The 21,731-nt window shown below is 31.7% G+C and overlaps 2 protein-coding genes across 6 annotated transcripts; one reads left to right on the forward strand and one right to left on the reverse strand.

Annotated features, from left to right (window-relative positions):
• The first annotated feature begins 110 nt into the window (after positions 1 to 110).
• On the forward strand, positions 111 to 12,053 carry Remo (Remoulade). 4 transcript variants are annotated; one of them, XM_076402549.1, is made up of 18 exons: positions 111 to 181; positions 250 to 613; positions 670 to 735; positions 787 to 1,002; positions 1,058 to 1,357; positions 1,414 to 1,629; positions 1,685 to 2,204; positions 2,253 to 2,459; positions 4,036 to 4,162; positions 4,218 to 4,450; positions 4,509 to 4,850; positions 5,954 to 6,582; positions 8,185 to 8,434; positions 8,500 to 8,772; positions 8,847 to 8,997; positions 9,045 to 9,348; positions 10,001 to 10,123; positions 10,248 to 12,053. In XM_076402549.1, the coding sequence occupies exons 2-18, from the start codon at positions 399 to 401 to the stop codon at positions 10,501 to 10,503; spliced, it is 4,428 nt and encodes a 1,475-aa protein (XP_076258664.1). In that variant the 5' UTR covers positions 111 to 181; positions 250 to 398; the 3' UTR covers positions 10,504 to 12,053. The 4 variants fall into 4 exon arrangements, with proteins under 4 accessions (XP_076258664.1, XP_076258663.1, XP_076258667.1 ...); XM_076402548.1 differs by having other exon boundaries at positions 111 to 613; XM_076402552.1 differs by having other exon boundaries at positions 111 to 613; positions 10,275 to 12,053.
• Oat (Ornithine aminotransferase precursor) lies at positions 11,986 to 21,283 on the reverse strand. Of its 2 annotated transcripts, none has more exons than XM_076402554.1 (6): positions 21,150 to 21,283; positions 15,897 to 16,062; positions 14,150 to 14,374; positions 13,872 to 14,095; positions 12,296 to 12,803; positions 11,986 to 12,242 (listed from the first exon to the last, which is right to left on the reverse strand). In XM_076402554.1, exons 2-6 carry the CDS (start codon positions 16,048 to 16,050, stop codon positions 12,073 to 12,075), a joined length of 1,281 nt encoding a protein of 426 aa, XP_076258669.1. In that variant the 5' UTR covers positions 16,051 to 16,062; positions 21,150 to 21,283; the 3' UTR covers positions 11,986 to 12,072. The 2 variants fall into 2 exon arrangements, with proteins under 2 accessions (XP_076258669.1, XP_076258670.1); XM_076402555.1 differs by having other exon boundaries at positions 15,897 to 16,074; positions 21,150 to 21,260.
• Between the last annotated feature and the right edge of the window lie 448 nt (positions 21,284 to 21,731).

Genomic DNA, 21,731 nt, shown 5'->3' on the forward strand with positions numbered 1-21,731 from the left:
AGTTTATTATTTAAAACTATGTCTAAAATATAATATACTGTAATTTATTATAAAAAATATCTTATATACTTTGTGATATAAACTTAAAAAGAATATTATACAGTTAGAGTAATCTTGTCAGATTCAGAAGTTCAATATGGCCGATATTTTGTTGTCAAACAGTTAACATAACATTTTAAAGGTCTATAAGAAGTAGTAAATTTTGTCAAAAGGGCTTATAATTATGAAATACTTTTCCTGCATTTTTAGTAAATATTATGTTAAATGAAATGGAACCTATGAATTCAAGTTTTATGATAATTGGAAGTATAGCTTCTTCAGTTTTTTTATGAGGGAGTATATTTTAACATAATTTGAACTCTATTCTTGCCAAAAAATGTGATTATTGTTTTGAAAATATGAAACTGATTATTGTTCCTTGTGTTGTACTACTTTTGTGGCTACTTTATGGCTCTAGGGCCGACGAGAGCCTATGTTCAAATAAGTGCACCTGTAAACCTAATTCACAACGAGATGGGGCCAACTATATGAAAATGACTTGTGGTGAAACTGAAAAAATATCTCATTTAGATGAGCTAGAATTATTGAATTTAGCTAGTGAGCTCTTCCAATTGTAAGTTGATTTTGTTTTATTACTTAGTTATAAGTTATATATTGTTTTTGTTATAGAAATCTCTCAAATAATAATCTTAAAACATTTTCAACTAAGGTGGAACTTATAGCTCTACAGAAACTGTAAGTATGGTGATAATTTTATACAGCCTTTAATCATAAACGGTTTTTAAGCAATTTAAGTGGTAATCAAATAACAGAACTACAAGAGAGTCAATTTAAAGAGGTACCCCATTTAAGGAGGCTAGATTTATCAGGAAATGTGATTAAACAAATACACATAAAATCTTTTGAGGGTTTAAAACATTTGGAAAGGTTAAAATTAAATAACAATGAACTTACATCAATAATTGTAGGTACATTTGATGCATTACCAAATTTGAAACAATTGTAAGATTTTCCAACTTCAAGTGATGCTTTTTTACTAATTTTTCTTTATTTTAAGGGATATTTCAAATAATCCATTGCAGTGTGATTGTGGTTTATTATGGGTTCTAGATTATATACAAAATCAATCAGTGAAGCTAATATCAAATCCAAAATGTAATTCCCCACCAAGTTTCAAGGGACTGCCTCTAAGAAAGTTACGTATTGGTGTGAATATTCATTGTAAATCACCCTCTCATAATAATGGTGTACCACTATTGGAGTTGAAACCTGATATCAATCAAGTTGTATTTGAAGGTGACTCTTTAAAACTACATTGTCATGCTCTCAGCATTATGGATACAACAGATGATTCAAAGTAACCATATATTTTCTCTAATTTAAACAAATTGAGTAGACATTGAGAATTTTTAGGTTACAATGGTTATGGGCCGACATGAATCCTAAAAATCGTTTTAAAGATGTGTCAATTATGAATAACTTTTCACCAGGAACAGGATTAATTGATAGTATTTTAACAATAAAACACCTTAAAAGTATACATACTGGCATTTGGTCATGTGTTTTTACATCAATTCAGGGAAATCACTCAAAAAATATATCAGTTCTGGTCATTTCTGAATCTACAAGGTACATGAGAGTTTCTAATATACTTTTGCCAAATTAGTAATAATTATGTTTTTAGATATTGTTCTATAAGAACTACAGTTGGAAATAAAGGTACCTATGTATGGCCCAAAACCGTAATAAACAACACAGTGACAGTACCCTGTGAATCTCTTAACTTAAATTATGATGCTTCACTGCAAACTGCTTCTTATTCTTGTTCAAATAATGGGACATGGAGGGATTTAGATACATCTCGGTGTGCATATATTTCAGACACTACCAAAATTCTAGAACAGTTTTCTAAAGTAAATTCAAGTGTATTGGAAAGTGCCAGACATTTTAAGAATTATACCTCTAATATCAGTATTTACAAAGACCCAGTAGATTTACTGTATACAGTTGAAACTATGGAGAATTATGCAAATATACAAACTTCAGATCCACTGAAAAATATCTTGATGGATGTTTCTAACAATTTAATGAATCTTCCATGGGATTATCTAAGAGATACTGATAGGATATTTAGAAGTTGCTCGAAGATAATTAGTATTATGGAAACAGTTGTTTTGAGTAGCCCGGCAACATTATTTCAAAGAGTAAGGAATATTTACACACAATATAATATATTCTAGTATATTTTTTAGGAAAATATTGTTATGGAGGCTTTTCCAACATCGAAGGATGCATTTTCTGGAATCAGATGTTCATGGTTAGTGAATCCCATAGATAAATTTGATTCAATATTTTCATGTAGTACAAATAATCTTCAAGAATCGCAAATGCTGCAAGGTAAAATTGTGGAAGCTTCAATTACCGTACCTGAAAATCTGCTCTCTCAAATTGTCAGTGAGGTAAGTTTATATTGCTATATTTAAAGGATAATAAGTTAATTTTAATTGTTTTTTGGTGACTTAATTTCTGTAAAGCAAAATATTGTTAAAACTTTTGTTATTTCCTCTAGAAAATGTAAACAATGGTGTTTTGAAGAATAAAATTTAGGTGGGATGGGCAATATTTTATTTATAGTGAGTATATATACAGATTTTTTGAAATCATAAAAGAAATTGAACTTAAAAAGGAAACTAAGGTTCTTTATGACCCTCAATAATAATAAATAAGATTAATTTTATAGAAGGAATATAAAAAAGTCAATAAAGTTATAGTAACAGTGTTCAATTGGCAGCTTTTTTTTCCATACCTTGACATGTGGTTAATTAAAATACGTGTGTGAAAAAATATTTGAAATACCAATTTCGTTTGGTAAATATGTTCAAATTTAGAAAAAACAAAAATAATTTAGTTTCGAAATAAATTCGGAAAGAGTATTCTAGATTTTTTTAATACAAGAAATTCAACATATGATCTCAAGTTATGATAATTAAAACTATATCTTCATCACTATCACTACATAGTATAAAACAAAGTCGCCTTTTCTGTCCCTATATCCCTATGTGCGCTTAAATCTTTAAAACTACGCAACGGATTTTGATGCGGTTTTTTTCAATAGATAGAGTGATTCAAGAGGAAGGTTTATATGTATAATACATGCATAATATACTAAAGCAACATTGCTAATTTTAGAGGTTTCTGACGTGATGTCGTAAATTAACCTATTTTTTTAGGCTTATTTAGCGATTAGCAAAAACGCTGCCTAACCCTACGAGTTAGATCAAATTAATGTACTACAGTATTGTACACCATAAAAAGGTCTACAAAAAAGTCCGCGATGGTATATGTTTATAACTTTTAGGGATAACCCACATTAACCATTTTTATTGTTTACGTGAGAAAATGGCTTATTTACGAAGCCATTTTAAGCAATACGGCATTAATCCTTATCGAATTAAGTACCTTAAATACAGTGTGCAATTAATATAGATCAATATGGTTCCTTACAGCATGTAAATTAAACAAATATTTTCGGAGATATTACCAATTTAAAATTTGCGTTTAAAAATGTGTAATGTAATAAAAATTGTATGAATTTAGATATTCCAAAGATAGCAGGAAATCTTCATAGTAAGTATAGGGGAAGAGGAATTGTTTTACTCCAAATTTAATGCGTGCAGACCAAGGGCAGTAATGAATGAACCAAAAATACTGGATCGATTTTAATCATGTTTTCAGTGAGTGACATAGGCATATATATTTTATGCCCGTGCAAAGTCGGAGCGGGCCGCTATGTTTTTATATACAACGTTCATATTTTTTCTGTAGTGTATTTAATTTAGTATCAGCATTGCACCCGTGCGAAGCCGTGGCGGGTCGCTAGTATTGTTATATATGGAAGTATATTTGTTAATACATACACAGAAGAAATATTGAAAATATTTAGTTAAATTAACATAATATTTAGATATGATTATATGCCTAGTATGTTGTCAATTATTATGAATAATAGTTAATATTGCAAATATTTTTTTATAGAACATTGAGGCAAAAGATGACTACAGCTTAATAATTTCAATGTTAAATTCAAGTAAACTATTCCCTATCGATGATGAGAGAAAAGGAAAGGAAGGAGTAACGTCTACAATTGTTGGTGTAAAATTAAGTAAGTTTCTGCGGAACTAATCTATAGATTTATTATATATCTCCATCTGTTTTAGATGGTTCCCTATATTCGGAGCTGACTCATCCGATTAAAGTAACCATTCGTGCTCCTCCTTCATCATCTAGTGAAGTTACACCATTTACCCCAGTGCATTGGGATCATATTTTGGGGAGATGGTCTACTGGAGGATGTCGCTATGGACATCATATTCAGGATCACGTTGCATTTACGTGTAAACAGTTAGGTTATTATGGATTGTTACAAGACATTACCTATTTAGATGTTATGGTAACGAACATGAAAGAATCATCTATATTTAGTAATGACTAAAAATATTTTATTTTAGGACAATACTAATGGAATTTTCCGTTTATCACATCCAGCTATTTATGTGGGAAATGTTGTAGTATTCTTGTCCATGCTCATAGCGATTCTCACCTATATCCTGGGCTTCACATCAATACAAATGCCCAAAAAAGCTAAGCACTGTTTGATTAATACTTGGCTTTCCATTACCCTACTTTGCTTCATGTACACATTCGGTATATATCAGACAGAGGACCAAAAATTGTGCCAAGTAATTGGATTATTAATACATTATCTCTCGTTATGTTCAATACTGTGGATGTGTGTTACAATTAACTCAATGTATAAGAGACTGAGTAAAAACGGTGATTCTATTCTGCAGGTAATATGTTTACATGTTTAATTTTTAATATATTCTATGTTATATTGGGTTTGGAAAAAAGTTCGTGGCATTTTTTTAAGTACAATTCAACTTTTCAAACCAAATATGTTCCATTATATTTGGGTAGTCTGCAAAATGTTGAATCAAGTATTCGTAGATTTATTTTGAAATTATCTCATGATAGTTCTATTGAGAGTATTTTGCAAGGGTCGAAGTAAATGATGGTCAGAGGGTGCCTTATCTGGACCATACGGTAGAGTAATGCTTGTAATGATATCCAGTTCTGGTCGTTTACATTCGGTAGCCAAGCATAATCTCTCTATCGTCTAACCAACTGGAAGATGCTCATAGTGAACCATTCTCTTTTAACTCTACCACAAGTGATGATGTGCACTCTTATTGGTTTCCATAATTTTTGATTCTTCGACGTATGGTCTCATCATGACTCTTATGACTGCATTTTAAATACATTTAAAAAATATATTTTGATTAAACATTTTTATTTGTAAAAATATATTTATTATGGAAATGTATGTTATGAACATACATGTAAAATTGTCCCTTTGAAATTCTGGTGACTTTTCTCATTCACCAAAACAAATAATACCCACCTATAGTTTACTCAATAAATCAGCCAATGGACGACATCAACATTTATGGCCTTGGACTGTAATTATTATTATATTAGGTCTTGGTCTTTTTGATGTTCTAACGTCTGGTTTTTACTGCCTTAAGCTGAGGGCACAGATTCGTCTCTTTCAAAATAATCTATGGAGGATATCACATAAAATTTCAAGCCAAAGCATAAAATTAAAAGCAATGAATCTGTTAGTTCTCTTTTGTTTTTATAACACCTCCGACCAACTAGTGGTTCCAAAGCCCAACATTTAATCACGAGGTAGTAACTGCCTCCTCTCCTCTTTTCATTCTGTTATTTTTCTATTGTTTATACATCCAAAGTATTACCTTTCCAAGAGCGTCCAGTGTTGCCTATGGCTTCTACTGAAAAACACTTTTTCCCAGACCTCATAGTTTAATATTAATGTCGTAGTAGTAATATATATTGAATTTTTTTAATGCATCTAAAATATTCTTGTTAACAGGATGATGACCTGCCGAGCGAACCGCCTATTAAAAAACCGGTATTAGGCCTGTACTTGGTCGGATGGGGAGTGGCCTTGATCGTATGCGGCTTATTGGCCGCCACGAACATTCGGGAATACGCGTCACCAACTCATTGCTTTCTACGATCCGGGCCTGCTCTCAGCGCCTTATACGGGCCTTTCACGGTTTTATTTATATTTTTGATGATCCATTACCTGCTGGTACGCTGCGCAATTTATAATTTGGATCTGTCGCATGGCGGACACTTGAGCGAAGGCACTCAGGCGACCGAACACGTAGACCTGGATTTGCTCGAGCCGAATTTCCCGCATCAGGATTCGAGGAGCGTGCGAAGTTACTCGTCCAAGACCGCATCCAGCGAGACGGAGGATAACGAACGCTCTCCGTTGGCGCAGTGGAAGGCGCACATTATATTCCTGTTTTTATTCGTAATAACATGGTTGAGTTGCGCGTTCGCCACCGTGCCCCCTTTGAAAACTCTGCCTTACGAATCCGAACTGTTCAGTTGCGCGTACGCGATCTGCTCCATAACGCTAAGTGCGTTCACGCTTTTTTTCTACTGCGTTGCCCGGGTGGATGTCAGAGCGCAATGGATACTGATATTTAGGTGAGTTATTTAAAAAAAAAACACCAATGTACAAGTACATCAAAGTCATTTTATATTTAGTCTGGAAAAGAGTTCCTAAAAAGTGATCAGTCAAAGGGTACTATGCCTAAACCATATAGCAGATATCAGGTTAATATATATTCTATTCAAAGTTATTTTGTATATATGCCATCAAAATTTGTAACATCAAAACGTCACAACATTGCCGTATCAACTCTCAGTTTGGCTTTGACATACAAGAAAATTTATATGTTGATAGGTGTTGTCATGATGGAAAACAACATCTTTCCTATTATTTAATTGTGGTGTAATCTTTCTAACCCACAGTAACATACTATGCAAGTTGCGAATATTGCGAAGTTGCTCATGGAGGATACATTCCACCATACACATAGCATCATCTTTTTAGCTTTCTAATCAGAAGGCTTCCCGACCAAGCTCCCACAATTTTTAATGGGCCATCAAGTAAAGGTGCTCTGATATTTAATTTAGACCATTTTAGTTCGATAGCTTAGAGTAATATTTCTAGTCTACAATAAAATGGTATGGTTTAGGATTTCATGGTTGTTCTTGAGTGATATATTTCTATGGACTTGAAACTGTACTTAAGTATCAGGACTATAAATTAGTTTTAAAGGATTTTTTTAATTTGAAGCTTTATTGTGAAAAATTGTTACAGCGTATTTTGTTCAAGATATTGTCTATCGATAGCCACTACTTCTTCCATCTTTTAATCAATCTACGGGTTCCATCTCGAAAAAACGATGAAACTAAAAGGCCTATGAAATATCTATGCCGAAAATATAAATTGATAATACGTGGCCAACGATGGCCGTTGGTCTATTAAAAAACTATGCAACAACTCATATATCGGATCAAGTAGTAATCAGAAGGTGCAGAGTCTGGAGAATACGGTGGGTGGGCTTGAAGTATGTTTTCAACGGTTTTTGCGACATATAGTCGAGCGTTGTCATGCTGAAGAATAACTTCGTAGTATCTTTGCTCGTATTCTTTATCGTAATCTCACTTGGCTTCAATTCATACAGCGTAAAATATCCACGTTTTTAGATCATTCCCATGTTCTTCAAGCGATTAGAAATGTGTTTGTTTATTTGTTTTTTGTATTACTCCCAACAGTTCTGCACATTCTTCTTGCATTTTACACGGATCATCATCGAGTAATGGTTTCAAATTTTTGTCCAGAACGCTCTTTCTCTTTGGTGTCAAAATCTTCACTTTTATAACATCGAAACCAGTATTCACATGTTGAAATAGGTGACGTTCAACCCTCTTTTTTTCAATTGAAGCGAAAAAGTAAAACGTTTACTATACACAAATACGATTTATTCCGTACAAACTTAGAATTTTCAATGCACTGAAACATTTTTTATTCACACTTCGACGAAATGACACATACTAAAAAGTGGAGCATGTCAGTGAGTCGTCAATATAAAATTGGTTACAATCGTATCCAACGCGATTTAATATATAATAACACTATCTGTTGTAAATCCTTTAAAATTAATTTATGTGCCTGATATTTATAATTGTTTTAAAGATTTAATAATCTTAAGATAATGTTAGATGTTGCACATTTTACAGGTGGATGAGGCGGAAACGATTATTGCGCCCTAGGGCTGTATGTGACACTCCCCCCAGAGTTCCAGTCCAGCCTTTGCCATTACCCCCTATACCTAATAGTGAATCTCAGATAATGTCCAGGTCATCTAGTAGGAGTTCTGGTCGAACAAAAAGCAACTCTGTCAAAGAAACGACCGCAGTGGATTTAAACGAGTCTATCAGTGACAGACCCTCTATTGTGGGTGGTGCTAAAATTAATAACGTCAATTTGGTAAGCAATCAAAATCACACTTTGGCGTACACCAACTTTTATTAACAAATATATCTATATTTTAGATTACCTTGCATCGGGCTCAATATCGCTCAAATGTAGTGCCCCATATAATTGAAAATCCCACTAACGCCGCCGAAGCTTTCTATAATCCCCATCAAAGTACAGTAGCGCGGAAATTCTTTAGAAGACAGAGGCGCGACATGATGAAGAGGAATAACTTACAAACGAAACCGCCCAGGGATGTTAACAGCGACGCGACATCTGTATTTTCTGAACCACGGCCTTTAAAAAACAAAACCAACGCAGAACAGAACATGTTCGGTACCAATTCCAAGGTTAGATATTGTTACGTCTGATAACAGGTCGTTTCTTTAATGGATTTCCGATTTTTTTAAATTAATGTTGATAGGTTAATAACACCAACATTCACGTCGAACATATTAAGAAAATTCAGAAGAAGAATCCGAATATATTTTCGGATAGTGGAGACGATTTTGAACGCATCAGTGAGGTTCCCATCGATAAAATTGTTATAAACGCAGAAAGGCTTAGGAAAAAAGGTAATATGGCAAAAAATGTTGTAAATACCCTGTCATTATTTTTTAAGTAGAAATTTCAAGAAATCGTACGCGAAAAAAGTCGAACATACCTCAGGAACCGCTTCATCATCCGGCTCAAATGAGGACGGTTTCACAACAGTGCACCCTAGAGTATAGTTCTGAGAATCAACTTTCTGATTCTATATTAGACAAAAGTGATTTGATGTCACCACTATCACCTACCAAGATTTTGCCCGCTTCTATGAAGCTAGTGAAATTAAACAAAGAACATCTGAGATCTGAAGAAGAATGTGTACCGATGGAAACCTCCGGAACGACAGAAGCAACCGTTGCTCATTGCTCAAGCACCAGGTATATAAAAATGAATGAAATATTTAATATTCTATAAAGGGATATTCTAAAGGAGCTTTCTATATTCTTTGAAGTGGATCAATCTTCTTCTGGTATTTGATTTTATCCCTTGTTCCTATTACTATAACCAACAAGTCACTTGATTTAACTGTTTCGAAATTGAATCCCTTCCTTTTTTACACTTTTGTTTGATTTATCATATTAATCATAATTCATTGTTATTCTGTTATTGGCCTTAGTATCCTTCTTTCTAGCTTTTCATCCTTTTGTTTCGCTTTTACATTGCCTCTGCATCACATTAAGAGCTTTTTTTAATTGATGTTTTCTGTATTGAAATTTCAGATATTCCTAAGATGGTTTTAATAATTTGCCAAGAAGGTTTTGTTGATTGTCTTTATTTTTGTTAGTTCATTTTTATAACTGTCTTCATGTTTCCAACTGTCATTATTTTTTCTTTTTCTTTTTTTTTTCGGTGCCAGTTTTTATGCTTTTTGTATATGATCAGCATTACCAAGCTCAGCTCAGCTCTCTTGACAAACTTTAGCAAACTTTTCTTTCTTTAGTAAATATAAAATTTAAATATGAACAATACACTTATTTTTTGCATTCTTTATGGTCAACTTAATGTTAAATTATATATTAATATCTTAAGGAGGGAAAATAGCCCAGTTGAGTCATCTCACCATTATGCTGAAATAGATGAACTTCGTAGCAGTGAATCTACAATAAGGGGAGGTAGATTTGGATTAGGAGGACAAGACAGTTCGCTGGCCAGGTAAATTTTACGTAGAATATGAAAAATTTAAAGGATATATTGAAGATAGTAGTAAATTTCTTATTGATTCTAGATTTAATTTCGGTTTTAAAATGGAAAAATCCATAATTACTTTCTCTTTTAGACTTCGTTCACCATCAAATCTTTCTAGAGTTAGTAGCGCATCTGCAACAGACATAGATGAACTTTACCAGCAGATAAGGAGGGGTCCCGCGGCTTGTAGGTCCCGTAAAGGACAGCACTTCAGCAAACACCCCGTGCAGCCCCAAAGAGCTTACTCCAGCCCCTTCCTATCAGATTCGGAAGTTACAAGTTTTTCGGACATACGAAGGAACATCGAAGAAAGTCTTATTTCTGCCGATGTCGAAACCACGGTATAAGGTAAAACTCTAAGAACTGAATAGGGATAGATTACGTTAAGCAAAGAGGAAATTAATGTGATGTTAACGGATTGTTTTAAGATGTTGGATGGTGTTGGTGATTTTTGATTGACTTACTGAATATTTTAAAGATCTCGCATGTTCCAACGCCATCTGTGGCTAAATATTTATGGCAACTCGTGTTGTGTGGCTTAAGTGGCAAGGCGCTCTCTAAAAGGTTGATATTATTCGATATTTAAAAATGTTTAAACAAAAGTATCATCGAAATGCTCAAGCAAAATGTGCAATTAACTTAAAATCATTAATTTTATTTGTGGAGATTTTTAAACTAGTTTCTTATATTGTGGAACCATTCAATTAATCTTTTGCTACCCTCGCGGTGTATTTTGTACACCATATCTACTACTATGAGGTTAAGTCCATATATTATCATATTAGGGAAATAAAAACACAGTCCTGATAAATTGATGTTTACTGTACATTTTCAACCAAATTCCATGGTGTGATGCGACAGAACATATTAGAATATTGATGTATTTTTTACACCAACTTAGGTAGTTAAAGGTTATTTTTTTTAAATACTTCTGTATTTCATATTTATTTATTGCACAATTGTATAGCAAAAAATGATATGAAAGGTCTGTGTGTAGGCCTTCAATCCTTATCTTATGCTAAGGGGATATAATCAGCTGTAATTGTATGCCAGTTACGATAAAATTAAAAAAAAAAACATCAAATGTAAAGATCTCACCTTAGTTTGATGTACAGTGGAGCCAATTTTATGGAAGAACGTAGAACTAATATTTAGTTGACCATGCAGCATTTTTACTTGAGTATATGGAAATCTGTGATATAGTAAAGTTCTATTTAGCATACTTTTCTTTAAGCTTAGTCAATAGGTTATTGATGGAACTATTTATTTTTAGTATTTTTCAAGTTGCTATAAAAAGCTGAATATACGAAGTTATTTTGTAATTATATTTTATAGAATATTTAGTATTTTAAAAAATTATCCTGCTACTATATAGTGTCATATATTTATTTAATATATTTTTCCGGATTAAATTTTATATTTATATACTGTGTTTTATAATATTTGCATATTTATATAGTAAGTAAAAATAATGAATTTATGTTTATATGTTCGGATTTTTATTATTTATAAATATAATGTTTTATAGCAGCTTGTAATTTAGTGTAAATGTTAGGACTATCCAAGTTCATCAATATATTTGGCTAGATTATGTACTTATTTTACAACGTATACAACGTTTTGATACCGAAATTTTAACTTACTTTTTAGTGACATACTTTTAAGCTTCGCCTTATGTAGACCTATATTCACACCATCCACTGAATTAGCGATCAGAACATCAGATGAATATTTCAATATGTTTTATCGTTAATTCGACTGGATGATGGCAATTTAAAGTATCCGAAAATGTACAACATATTGATGTAAAGACTGTTGAAATAAGAGTATTTTAAAAACAATTAAAAATAGTTATATTTGTGAGAAAACATATAATAAAAATATATATACAATAAAATCGTTATTTTATTGTTGCATCAAGAAGCAATACTGTTCACAGTCTTGACGATGATTTCGATGGACTGATTGAGCTCTTCCTCGGTAATAATTAACGGTGGAGCAAATCTAATGATGTCTCCGTGTGTCTGTTTGGCAATCAAACCCGCATCCTTCAGTTTAAGGCATACGTCCCATGCATCTGCATAATCTGATAACAAAGGACATAGAAACAAAGTTATTCCGAAGAAATAGTTCACTTACTCTGATTTATGACTATAGCATTCAATAAACCTCTTCCTCTAACATCAATTACAACTTTTTTATCGAGTTTGCTGGCCAGTTCTCCTCGAAACAGATCGCCCATTTTAGCTGCGTTGGCTGCCACCTTTTCGTCTTCCAACACATCTAGTGCCGCTATGGCTACCTTAGATCCAAGCGGATTTCCTCCAAAAGTCGATCCGTGAGTGCCCGGCTCGATGACCAACATGACGGGATCGTTGGCTAAGGCGGCCGAGACGGGATACACTCCGCCTCCGAGTGCTTTACCTAACACCAGGATGTCGGGCAGCACGTTTTCGTGATCGACGGCCAATCTTTTTCCCGTCCTACCCAATCCCGTTTGGATTTCATCGGCGATCCAGAGAACGTTGTATTTATCGCATAATTCTCTTATTCCTTTTAAGTATCCTTCACTGGGAACTTTGATTCCAGCTTCGCCTTGGATGGGTTCTACCATAAAACCACATACGTTTGGGTCCGAAAGTGCAGTCTGAAAATATCGTATATTTGTTAACTGGCAGATTTAATCACTTAAAAATTAGCGGTGCTTCTTCTGTTAAACATTCTTTACTATATACGCAAGGTCATTTGAAATACCATTCTATTAACGTGAGTGGTGTCTCTATATGTATCATTATTTCTATTATTTCTTATATGAGAGTCGATACCTAAACATCTCGGTATAAGTATAATAAATAATTTCTATATATATAATAGTTTGATTTAGTTGCTATTTATTCCTGATTTTCTTTTGTCAAGTACCATCTCCTTAATTTCTTTGTTATAATTGATTCCTTTAATTTTCTTTTTATGAACACCATATGATTTTTGAATGTTTTGAATTCCTTTCAGTTTGGTCGTTTATTAACAATTTTATAACAATAACTAAACACACAGTGTGCTTTGGCCATTCATAGCTTTGCTTTTTTGTTTTACTTTATGGGCTATGTGTCGATTTTCTGTTTTTTTTTTGTTTATAATAGAATACATGGAAATAAATTATAGTTCAGACAAGAAAATACTACATAGGGATGAAAAATATGTATACGGGCCTCTCGTCCTGATGAATAAGATGCTCGAGCTAGATTCAGAATACTGAATATTAAATTGCCATTTATTTTGTCAATTTCTAACGCAAATACGTCAGCATCTCATTTCCATAAACATTATTATTCTATTTTTTACCCTCTGTAATGAAAACAGTATTACCGTGGACTGACCATTTCTTAATAACGAATTTAGTTATAAAATTCAGGTAAGTATTATGGGAAAATTTAAAATAAATCTTATGCAATATTTTCGCTCAACAATACAATTGCATTTAATATCTTAATTTGTAATAAATTAATGAGAAACCATTTGTTTGTCAACAGTAAACTAAAAAGTGGTCGTCACTTTAAATATCATCTTTCAAAACCAAAATGTCATGATTAAATTAAATTTAAACTGACAAAGACATTGGCTAACAGTAGAATACGGCCAAACTTGAACTACCTCGTACTACGGATGCTAACATTTAAGTAAAACTAATTATTAGTTATTATATTCGGTTTCTTACTTCGAGTGCTTTCAAATCGTTATAGGGAACACAGGAAAACCCTGGCATGAAAGGACCGTATCCTTCGAAACTGCTTGGATCGGTCGAGGCTGATACGGCTGCCAGTGAACGCCCCCAAAAGTTATCACTGCAAAAAATGATCTTAGCCTGATTATTAGGGATGTTCTTTTTTCTGTAACCCCATTTTCTTGCAATCTTACAGGCAGTATCATCAGCTTCCACCCCTAAAACGTTCAATAAGTTATCATTAAAATACCGAAGGGTTATTTTGATTTTACCGGTATTCATAGGTAACACTTTGTCATATCCGAACAGTTTTGTAACTTTTTCGGCATATTCACCGAGGACATCATTGAAAAAAGCCCTAGACGTATGGTGAAGGACTCCGGATTGCTGTTGTAAGGCTTCCAGTATTTTCGGGTGGCAGTGTCCAAAGTTGTTGGCAGAATAACCGCTTAAATAATCAAAATACTTTTTACCTTCCACATCCCAGACAAAAACGCCTGTAATTGAAAATACACTTGTGTATAGATACGTTTATCTTTGCAAATTTAGATAATAAATCAGATATTAAACAAATCTTGCTAGAGCGAAACTAATACAATTATAGGCGAAAAATTTTTTTCTTTTTATCTATGTTACATACATTTACTGATATTTCAATGCTAAGCAATCAGGATTTTGAATTGCAAATATTTTCTATTAGTATGTATAGTAGCATAAAAGAATTACATCAGGGCGTTTTAAAATAATGCTGCAGTATAAAATATATAGATACTGTGGGTATATTAGGTTGGAGAAAAAGTATTTTCGATTTTTCCTTATAGATGATCACATATCTCTACTAATACTAATTCAATGAAGCCATACTACAGCGCGTTTGAAAGGTACCCATAAAACATTTAACATATAAAGGTAGCATTATTCGTTTACCCAATCAAAAGTTATTGTTCTTTTCTCTTATTTTCCTTTTTCCTTTCGAAAAATACAGCGCAGATACTAAGTGTCAGAATTGGTTTGCTTGTTTTCGTTCTTGAAAAGAACCTCAATGCACTGATGTTCCATTTATGAATATCTACTGAAACAAGACGCAATTGAGCCATTTTTTTGAACGAGCTTTACAACTGCTTATATTGTCCGCACTGACATCAAGGGTATTGATACCAAACGTTAGGATTGGAAATGAGTTGGAAAAATGTTCATTCAGTGTTGTTCGAAGCTGACCAAACCATAATTGACTTTCTTTTGTCAATAACTAGTGCGATTGAAGCAGATGAATAAAATAAAAAAGAAGGGTTGGAGCTAACAATCGAAATTAAATATAAAAAATTTAATTAAAAAAATGTTGTAATTGGTAAACAGGAAAGGTGTTTTCCATCGCAACAACACTAAATTAGAAACTTTAATGACTCACAAAAAATTGATTTGACTAAGTTTTGACAGTGAAAATGATAAAAATTGCCATTATAGAAAGAAATTCACTTTGAAAAACATGAACCACCGAAATTATTTTTTCCCCAATCCATTAAATGAATTTTAAAAATGCACTGTCTGATTAAGTCCTAATATGTTTTAATTAAACAAATAAAATACTAAAAATAGAATACTGAAACAAATTAACAGGTTTTTTCCAACTAACAAATATTCGACTCAAAATATCCAATTTCTATAATAACAAAAACTAATTTTGGTAGAAATTTATTTGACAACAAATCATTCTGATTGACGTAAAACGAGCAACGCATAGGTTATTTTGAACTTTTACACAATGCAGAATAATTATCTGAATTAATGATACTACAATTCCAATGTCGTTTTCTTTTGTGCTTGAGTGTTATTTTTAAATATCGCGGTATCTGCGAAAGTGTGTTAAAATAAAATTGTTTTTGTACAAAGCTTCTGTATTATCAATATTACTATGCATTTTGTGTAAGCAATATTTAACCAATCAATAAAAATAAAGCATATAAATAGACGGAAGAAACCTTGCTTCTATTAAGGTCAATTAAATAGTTAATTAATTACCTTTTCCCCTTGCTAAAGCCACTGGAAGAGGGTGATAATTGTGTGCGGCATACTTCTCTTCTTTCTCTATGATCTCCTGTGTACTGATCAGTCTTCTCGGTTCGTTTTGGATAACTTTATGCAGCCTAGCTGCTGAACGGCACTTGGACAACATACTTTTTATTGTCTGCACAAGAAACTGTATATAACAATATAAACGGTATATAAATAGTACGTTTATCTTCTTTTCATATCAGTCTATAGTAAATTTCTAAGAATTTAATGTATATCGATTTCACGAAAAACAAAATATTTCTTTGAAGTGGAATTATCAATTGGAATGTAAACGCGCAGACCGATACAAACCCGAACCACCTGCTCTGGTCGGCTGCAAGTAAACAAATTAAAATTCTGAAAATGTGAATGAATTTATAACTACAGTATGTTTTTTTCGTCGATGGATCTGCGCGGACACTAGTATGTGTTTATCAGTGAAAAGTCAGCGACTTTCGCATGTTACACATGGTGTGGACATCTTCGAATAATTTATTCAATTGACATTTGTATAGTATTTATTTTTATTGTTATTACAATTATTATTTTTAGTAAACGAAAAAAATTATCAAGAAAATGGTCTTTATATTTGTTTCCATAAAACTCTTAACAAAAATGTTTACACTTTGAACACGAGCACACAACGGAAATGAAAAATGTAAACATCCTAGGTTGATTTATATTTTTACATAGTTCCGTTGCCATGGTAAGTGTTATCACGTTGATGGTAGTTAGAAAGAGAATATAATTACGATTTTAATTTAGTCTTAGAGAAATATTAACACAATCTGAATAAATTATAGAATTAAAAATGACTTCATATGCTCAAATAAATCAAATTATGTTTAAGAAATGGTTATGGTTTTTTGTTTTTCCATTGCAATTTTGACACATTACTATTTTCATTTGTTTTCAAATATATAAGAAATATAATCCTTCCAGTAAAATAACCAATGAATGTCATTAACATTTATAATGCACCAAATTTTAGTTTTCGTTTATTTTGACTCCGACAACAAAATACTAATGTGAATAAAATAATAAAATAAAAATGACGTTTTAAAATATAATTCATTTTAGCATTACAGTACATATAATGCATATTTATTGAAGGTATTAAACTAGAATTAATTAAATAACCACAACAGTTCGTACGTTAGAGCTCTTTTATTATATTTACATTTACATATGACAACGGTGTCGGCCAGCACCAACACAAATCGAATTTTATAGTCCGATTTCTGTCTCTTTTTAACTAGTAATGCTATTTAGTAAAATGAGAAAGAAAACTGCCCCAAGTTTAAAAGGGATTTTAACTCTTTATAAACGCAATTTGACAATACGTTTGACAGTTTGATGACGTCCATTGGTTGTATTACTGGAAAGTCTGTATTTTAAATTATAAAGTGACTGTCATTATCTTTTAGCTATATTATTATATTTTTTTGAAATAATAAATGTAAGATAATTTAATTATACGTGTTTCCTCGCTAAATCTGTGGCCCTAGAATAATTTTAACTATTCTCCTAATAATTCCTAACGACGAGCTAGGTTTAGTTAGTCATTCATAACAAATGAGTGAAATGCTTTTACACTATTTCATTCAATCTATACATACCCTTAAAAACCTTACCATAATAAAAAAAATAATCTAAAATATTCTATTGTGTTAATCTAGTTATAACATCGAATATTTATTACTAAATTAAGATAATGTAACGGGTTTCAAGTATTTTGCTTTCAAAAAGAAAACAATTAGTGATATTTGTTATGTGACGATTAATAGTTATTGACAAGAAATTATCGTACACATAAATCTTCATTTATTACGTAAGTGCCCGTTATTTCAACAATAATAAAAGTACCGTGCTTGACATTGACAAATATGATGGTGGTGTTACGATATGAAAAATGTATGGATTTATTCTTGAACAACTAATAAAACACATATAATATTGGAAAATATTGAAAAATTAGTTATCAAAATAAAATTGTTTCACATATATATATTTGACTAGTTAAGTGTTCTACCCTGTATAAATCAGATCGTATTTATTAATTTTAATTACTATTTCAAGAGTTATGTTGAAATTTTTTTATATTATCTTATAAATGTTGATAAATACATTAATCTGCAGTTTCGTAAATAATTAACAAATGTTTAACGAAAATTATACAATGGAATATTTCGCAAATTCAGTTATCTGTTGGTAGTACCATGTCTTAAATTTACATTCTTATCAAGGATTGTCATAACACACTAATTTTTATTTTCTTTTGTTAATATAATATTTCATAGCCTAAGTTATTAATAGAAAAGATTATGTACAAGATAAATGACTATTTAATACTTTTATTTATGTTAGTGAGGTTTTTTAAACTTATTGTTGGGTCAAATAAATACGAATAACTTTTTTATGTTCATTGAGTTCTGAAATAAAAAAAATTGAATGATCGAACTGATCATGTTTAGAGATTAACTGGCTCGAAAATCGAAGTTTTTGGGACGCTTGTCCTTGAGACTTATTTATTGTCATCACAAATGCAGGTATAATTGTGAATTACTAATGAATATAACAAATATAAATATATTTTACACAACGCAGTAGAGGAACTCTATCGATACCATTAAAAGAAGTATTTGAAGTAAACGGTGAATACCTAAGATTTCTATATTTATTTTTTAAAATTTTTTTTATGTTACATAGGCATTATATTTCCTCATAATTAACCAAAAAGATAAATCTACAAATAATATTTAGCGTAAACGTAATAAAATAAACTAGAAACATAAATACATATTGGCAATTTTAAATCAATTATTTGCTAAAAACGTCAAATTAAGTATAAATTATACAGTAAATATTATTGTCAAAAAGCAACATTAGAACGACCGGTTTGTCAATTACTGGTCGAGGACATGATTAAAAATATATTTCAGACAGCTTGGTGACGCAGTGGTAAAGGTGATGGGGCGGTCCTCCTACTGTTGCGATAGCCGCGGGTTCGAATCCTGCTGGGGCATGGTCGTAAATTTATGTTCGTGATTGTTTAAAATTTGTGAATGTTTTAGACATGAGTGTAAAATCCGACAAGGAAACTGATTCCAGTCACGCCAGTAACCAGGCTGGGTAAGACCGGATGTCTTCGGGGACGATTTTCTAAAGTTGGTTACTCGCCAGTCGGTAGGCTTAATGCTGAGGACCGTGGTTCGGAGCCCACGTTAGACTTTACACCCAGTACAGATAAACCCTTAGTTGGTAAAAGGAGACTTTAAAATATATATATATATATATATATATATATATATATATATATATATATATATATATATATAAATATGTTTCTGGTTATAGTCTTTAAATTAATAATAAAGATTTGGCGATATAATGTATAACTTAAAACAAAAAAAGTGATATACTTTTTTATTTTAGAGGATTTTGGTTGAAACAGCGGTACACATATTTTTTTTATATATTATTATTATAACTTTAATTGATTACGATTTCATTAAATTATAAAGTGTATTATCTCAATTGTATGGAGTACTATATTAATAATCTGCTAATCATTTATTACTTTAAAAGAATCAAAGTCATTATATGAAAAGAATAAAATCTTTCTAGCAATCCGAATATTATGATCCGATAAACAATTACGGCAAGTAAAAATACGAACCGTATTTTTCTTTAGATTATTAATACATCATTCAATAAACTTTGGATCTGACATATAAATGACACTATCCTTAATCTTCTCAAACCTAACCTTTAAATTTCACCTGTCAAACTTTCATGGCAATCTAGCGTTTAGTTAAAGTTGCAGTGATGATAATGAGTTTTTTATTACCAAAATAATCGTTAAACAAGAACTCCGTTGGCTGTTAATTTCACCGTAAAGTTGTTTTTTTATTAGATTACTTATTAACTGACAATTCCATTTACTTCAATTTTCTGTCAAACTGTCAGATTTATATATGTTGGATTTTCGATTTCAGTATGCTGCGTAATCAACTGTCAAAACCTTGTTTTCTGAAGAATTCAAGGGACTTAAAAATAAACCCAACTTTTGCTTTTTGTGAAATCCCTTAGCAGTTTTGTTAAAACTGTTAAGGGTTCAGTCAATAGTTATAGTAATTTTGAGATATACTGACGGCTTTTACAAACTTTGACTAAAACAGTTATTATACCAGTAACCTATAATAACGTATACATTAAAATCAATGAACGTAGATGACACTGTAACCACAGTAGCAACAATAGGGGACCCCCAATAAGCATATGAATCCTCTCGTGATAACCAAATCAAATAATAATTATAGATAAAGTTATTACTGATACGTATTCGAAAATCCATTATTGTCTACAGTACATTATTGTATATATATATATATATATATATATATATATATATATATATATATATATATATATATAATTATTTTCCAATACGGTAACTGGTATAATACTATTTTATATTATTATTTTCTTTTGCCAACTATGGCTTTATCTGGACTGGATCTAAAGTTTAACGTGGGTTCCGAACCACGGTCCTCAGCATTAAGCCTACCGACTGGCGAGTGACCAACTCTAGAAAAATCATCCCAGAAGACATCCGGTCTTTCCCAGCCTGGTTACAGGCGTGACTGGGATCATTTTCCTTGTCAGATTTTGCACCCTTGCCTAGAACAATCACAAATATAAATTTACGACCATGCCCCAGCAGGATTCGAACCCGTGGCAATCGCAACAGTAGGAGGACCGTCCTATCGCCTTTACCTAGCCCCCCCCCAACTACCGTTTGTTCAAATCGGTCATTCATGGCCTAGACGACTAACATTTCGTTTTTTACCAAGCTGAACACTATATTGGGAGTACTAATATATGTGAATCAAGTTTCAAGGTTACTATGAAACCACTAAAACTAATTTGTACACCCTATATTATATTAATATATGTTAATATTTATTAATTAATTTACATTACATCGTTTTAGAAACACCATATGTTTTCTATTTAAATTCAAATAAATATAAAGAAATAAAATTAACATAAGATTTTTGGGATTGATATTTTTACTGAATAAGTTTTCTGGAATATTTACTGTGGAAATACTGAATTAAAAATGCAAAAATACGCTGGTGGAATATCTCTAAACTATGCATTAGACAAATATCAAATACAAATGTCCTTAGAAATTAGAGATTTAAATAAGCTTACCGCTAATGACGATGTGTTCTTATTCTCAGGAAATCAACATCTAAATGGTTTCACTTTGTCGGGGCGATTTTCACTGCATATTCTTATCTTAACCGGCACATCAATCGGACAAAATATCTTCTCGAATATTATCAGAAATCACACTTGAAGAATCTTTCGATCGCTTATATCGGTCATGTGTTGCTATGATATTGATACAATTTAAAGATACGGATGTTTGTGTTGAATGAAAAACAATATCAATTTGTTTTCAAGCATCAATAGTTATGAATGATCTTCATTTTAAGTATCACCAATTATAAAGCTGTAATCTTGAATTTTATTGTTTTTGTTTCGAGTTTTTTTAATTTAGGTTGTACTGTACTTAGGAAATATTGGACAGTTTATAAAGGTTCGGGGAAACAGTAATTCCAGTTTCTCATGCTTTTCCAAGTGATTTTGTCACTTTCTGCTGTAGAACTTCTCAAATTTCTGGGTGAAAACTGAATCAACAACTTTTGACTAAATAAATGAATAACGTTATCTATATCTCGGATAAAACCGAAATTACTTTTTCCCCAAAGTTATTTAATATCAGATATA

Source organism: Rhynchophorus ferrugineus, unplaced genomic scaffold (assembly GCF_030347505.1).
Source record: "Rhynchophorus ferrugineus isolate W39M unplaced genomic scaffold, kcgeb_rfMv2 rfM4, whole genome shotgun sequence".
Lineage (NCBI taxonomy): Eukaryota > Metazoa > Arthropoda > Insecta > Coleoptera > Curculionidae > Rhynchophorus > Rhynchophorus ferrugineus.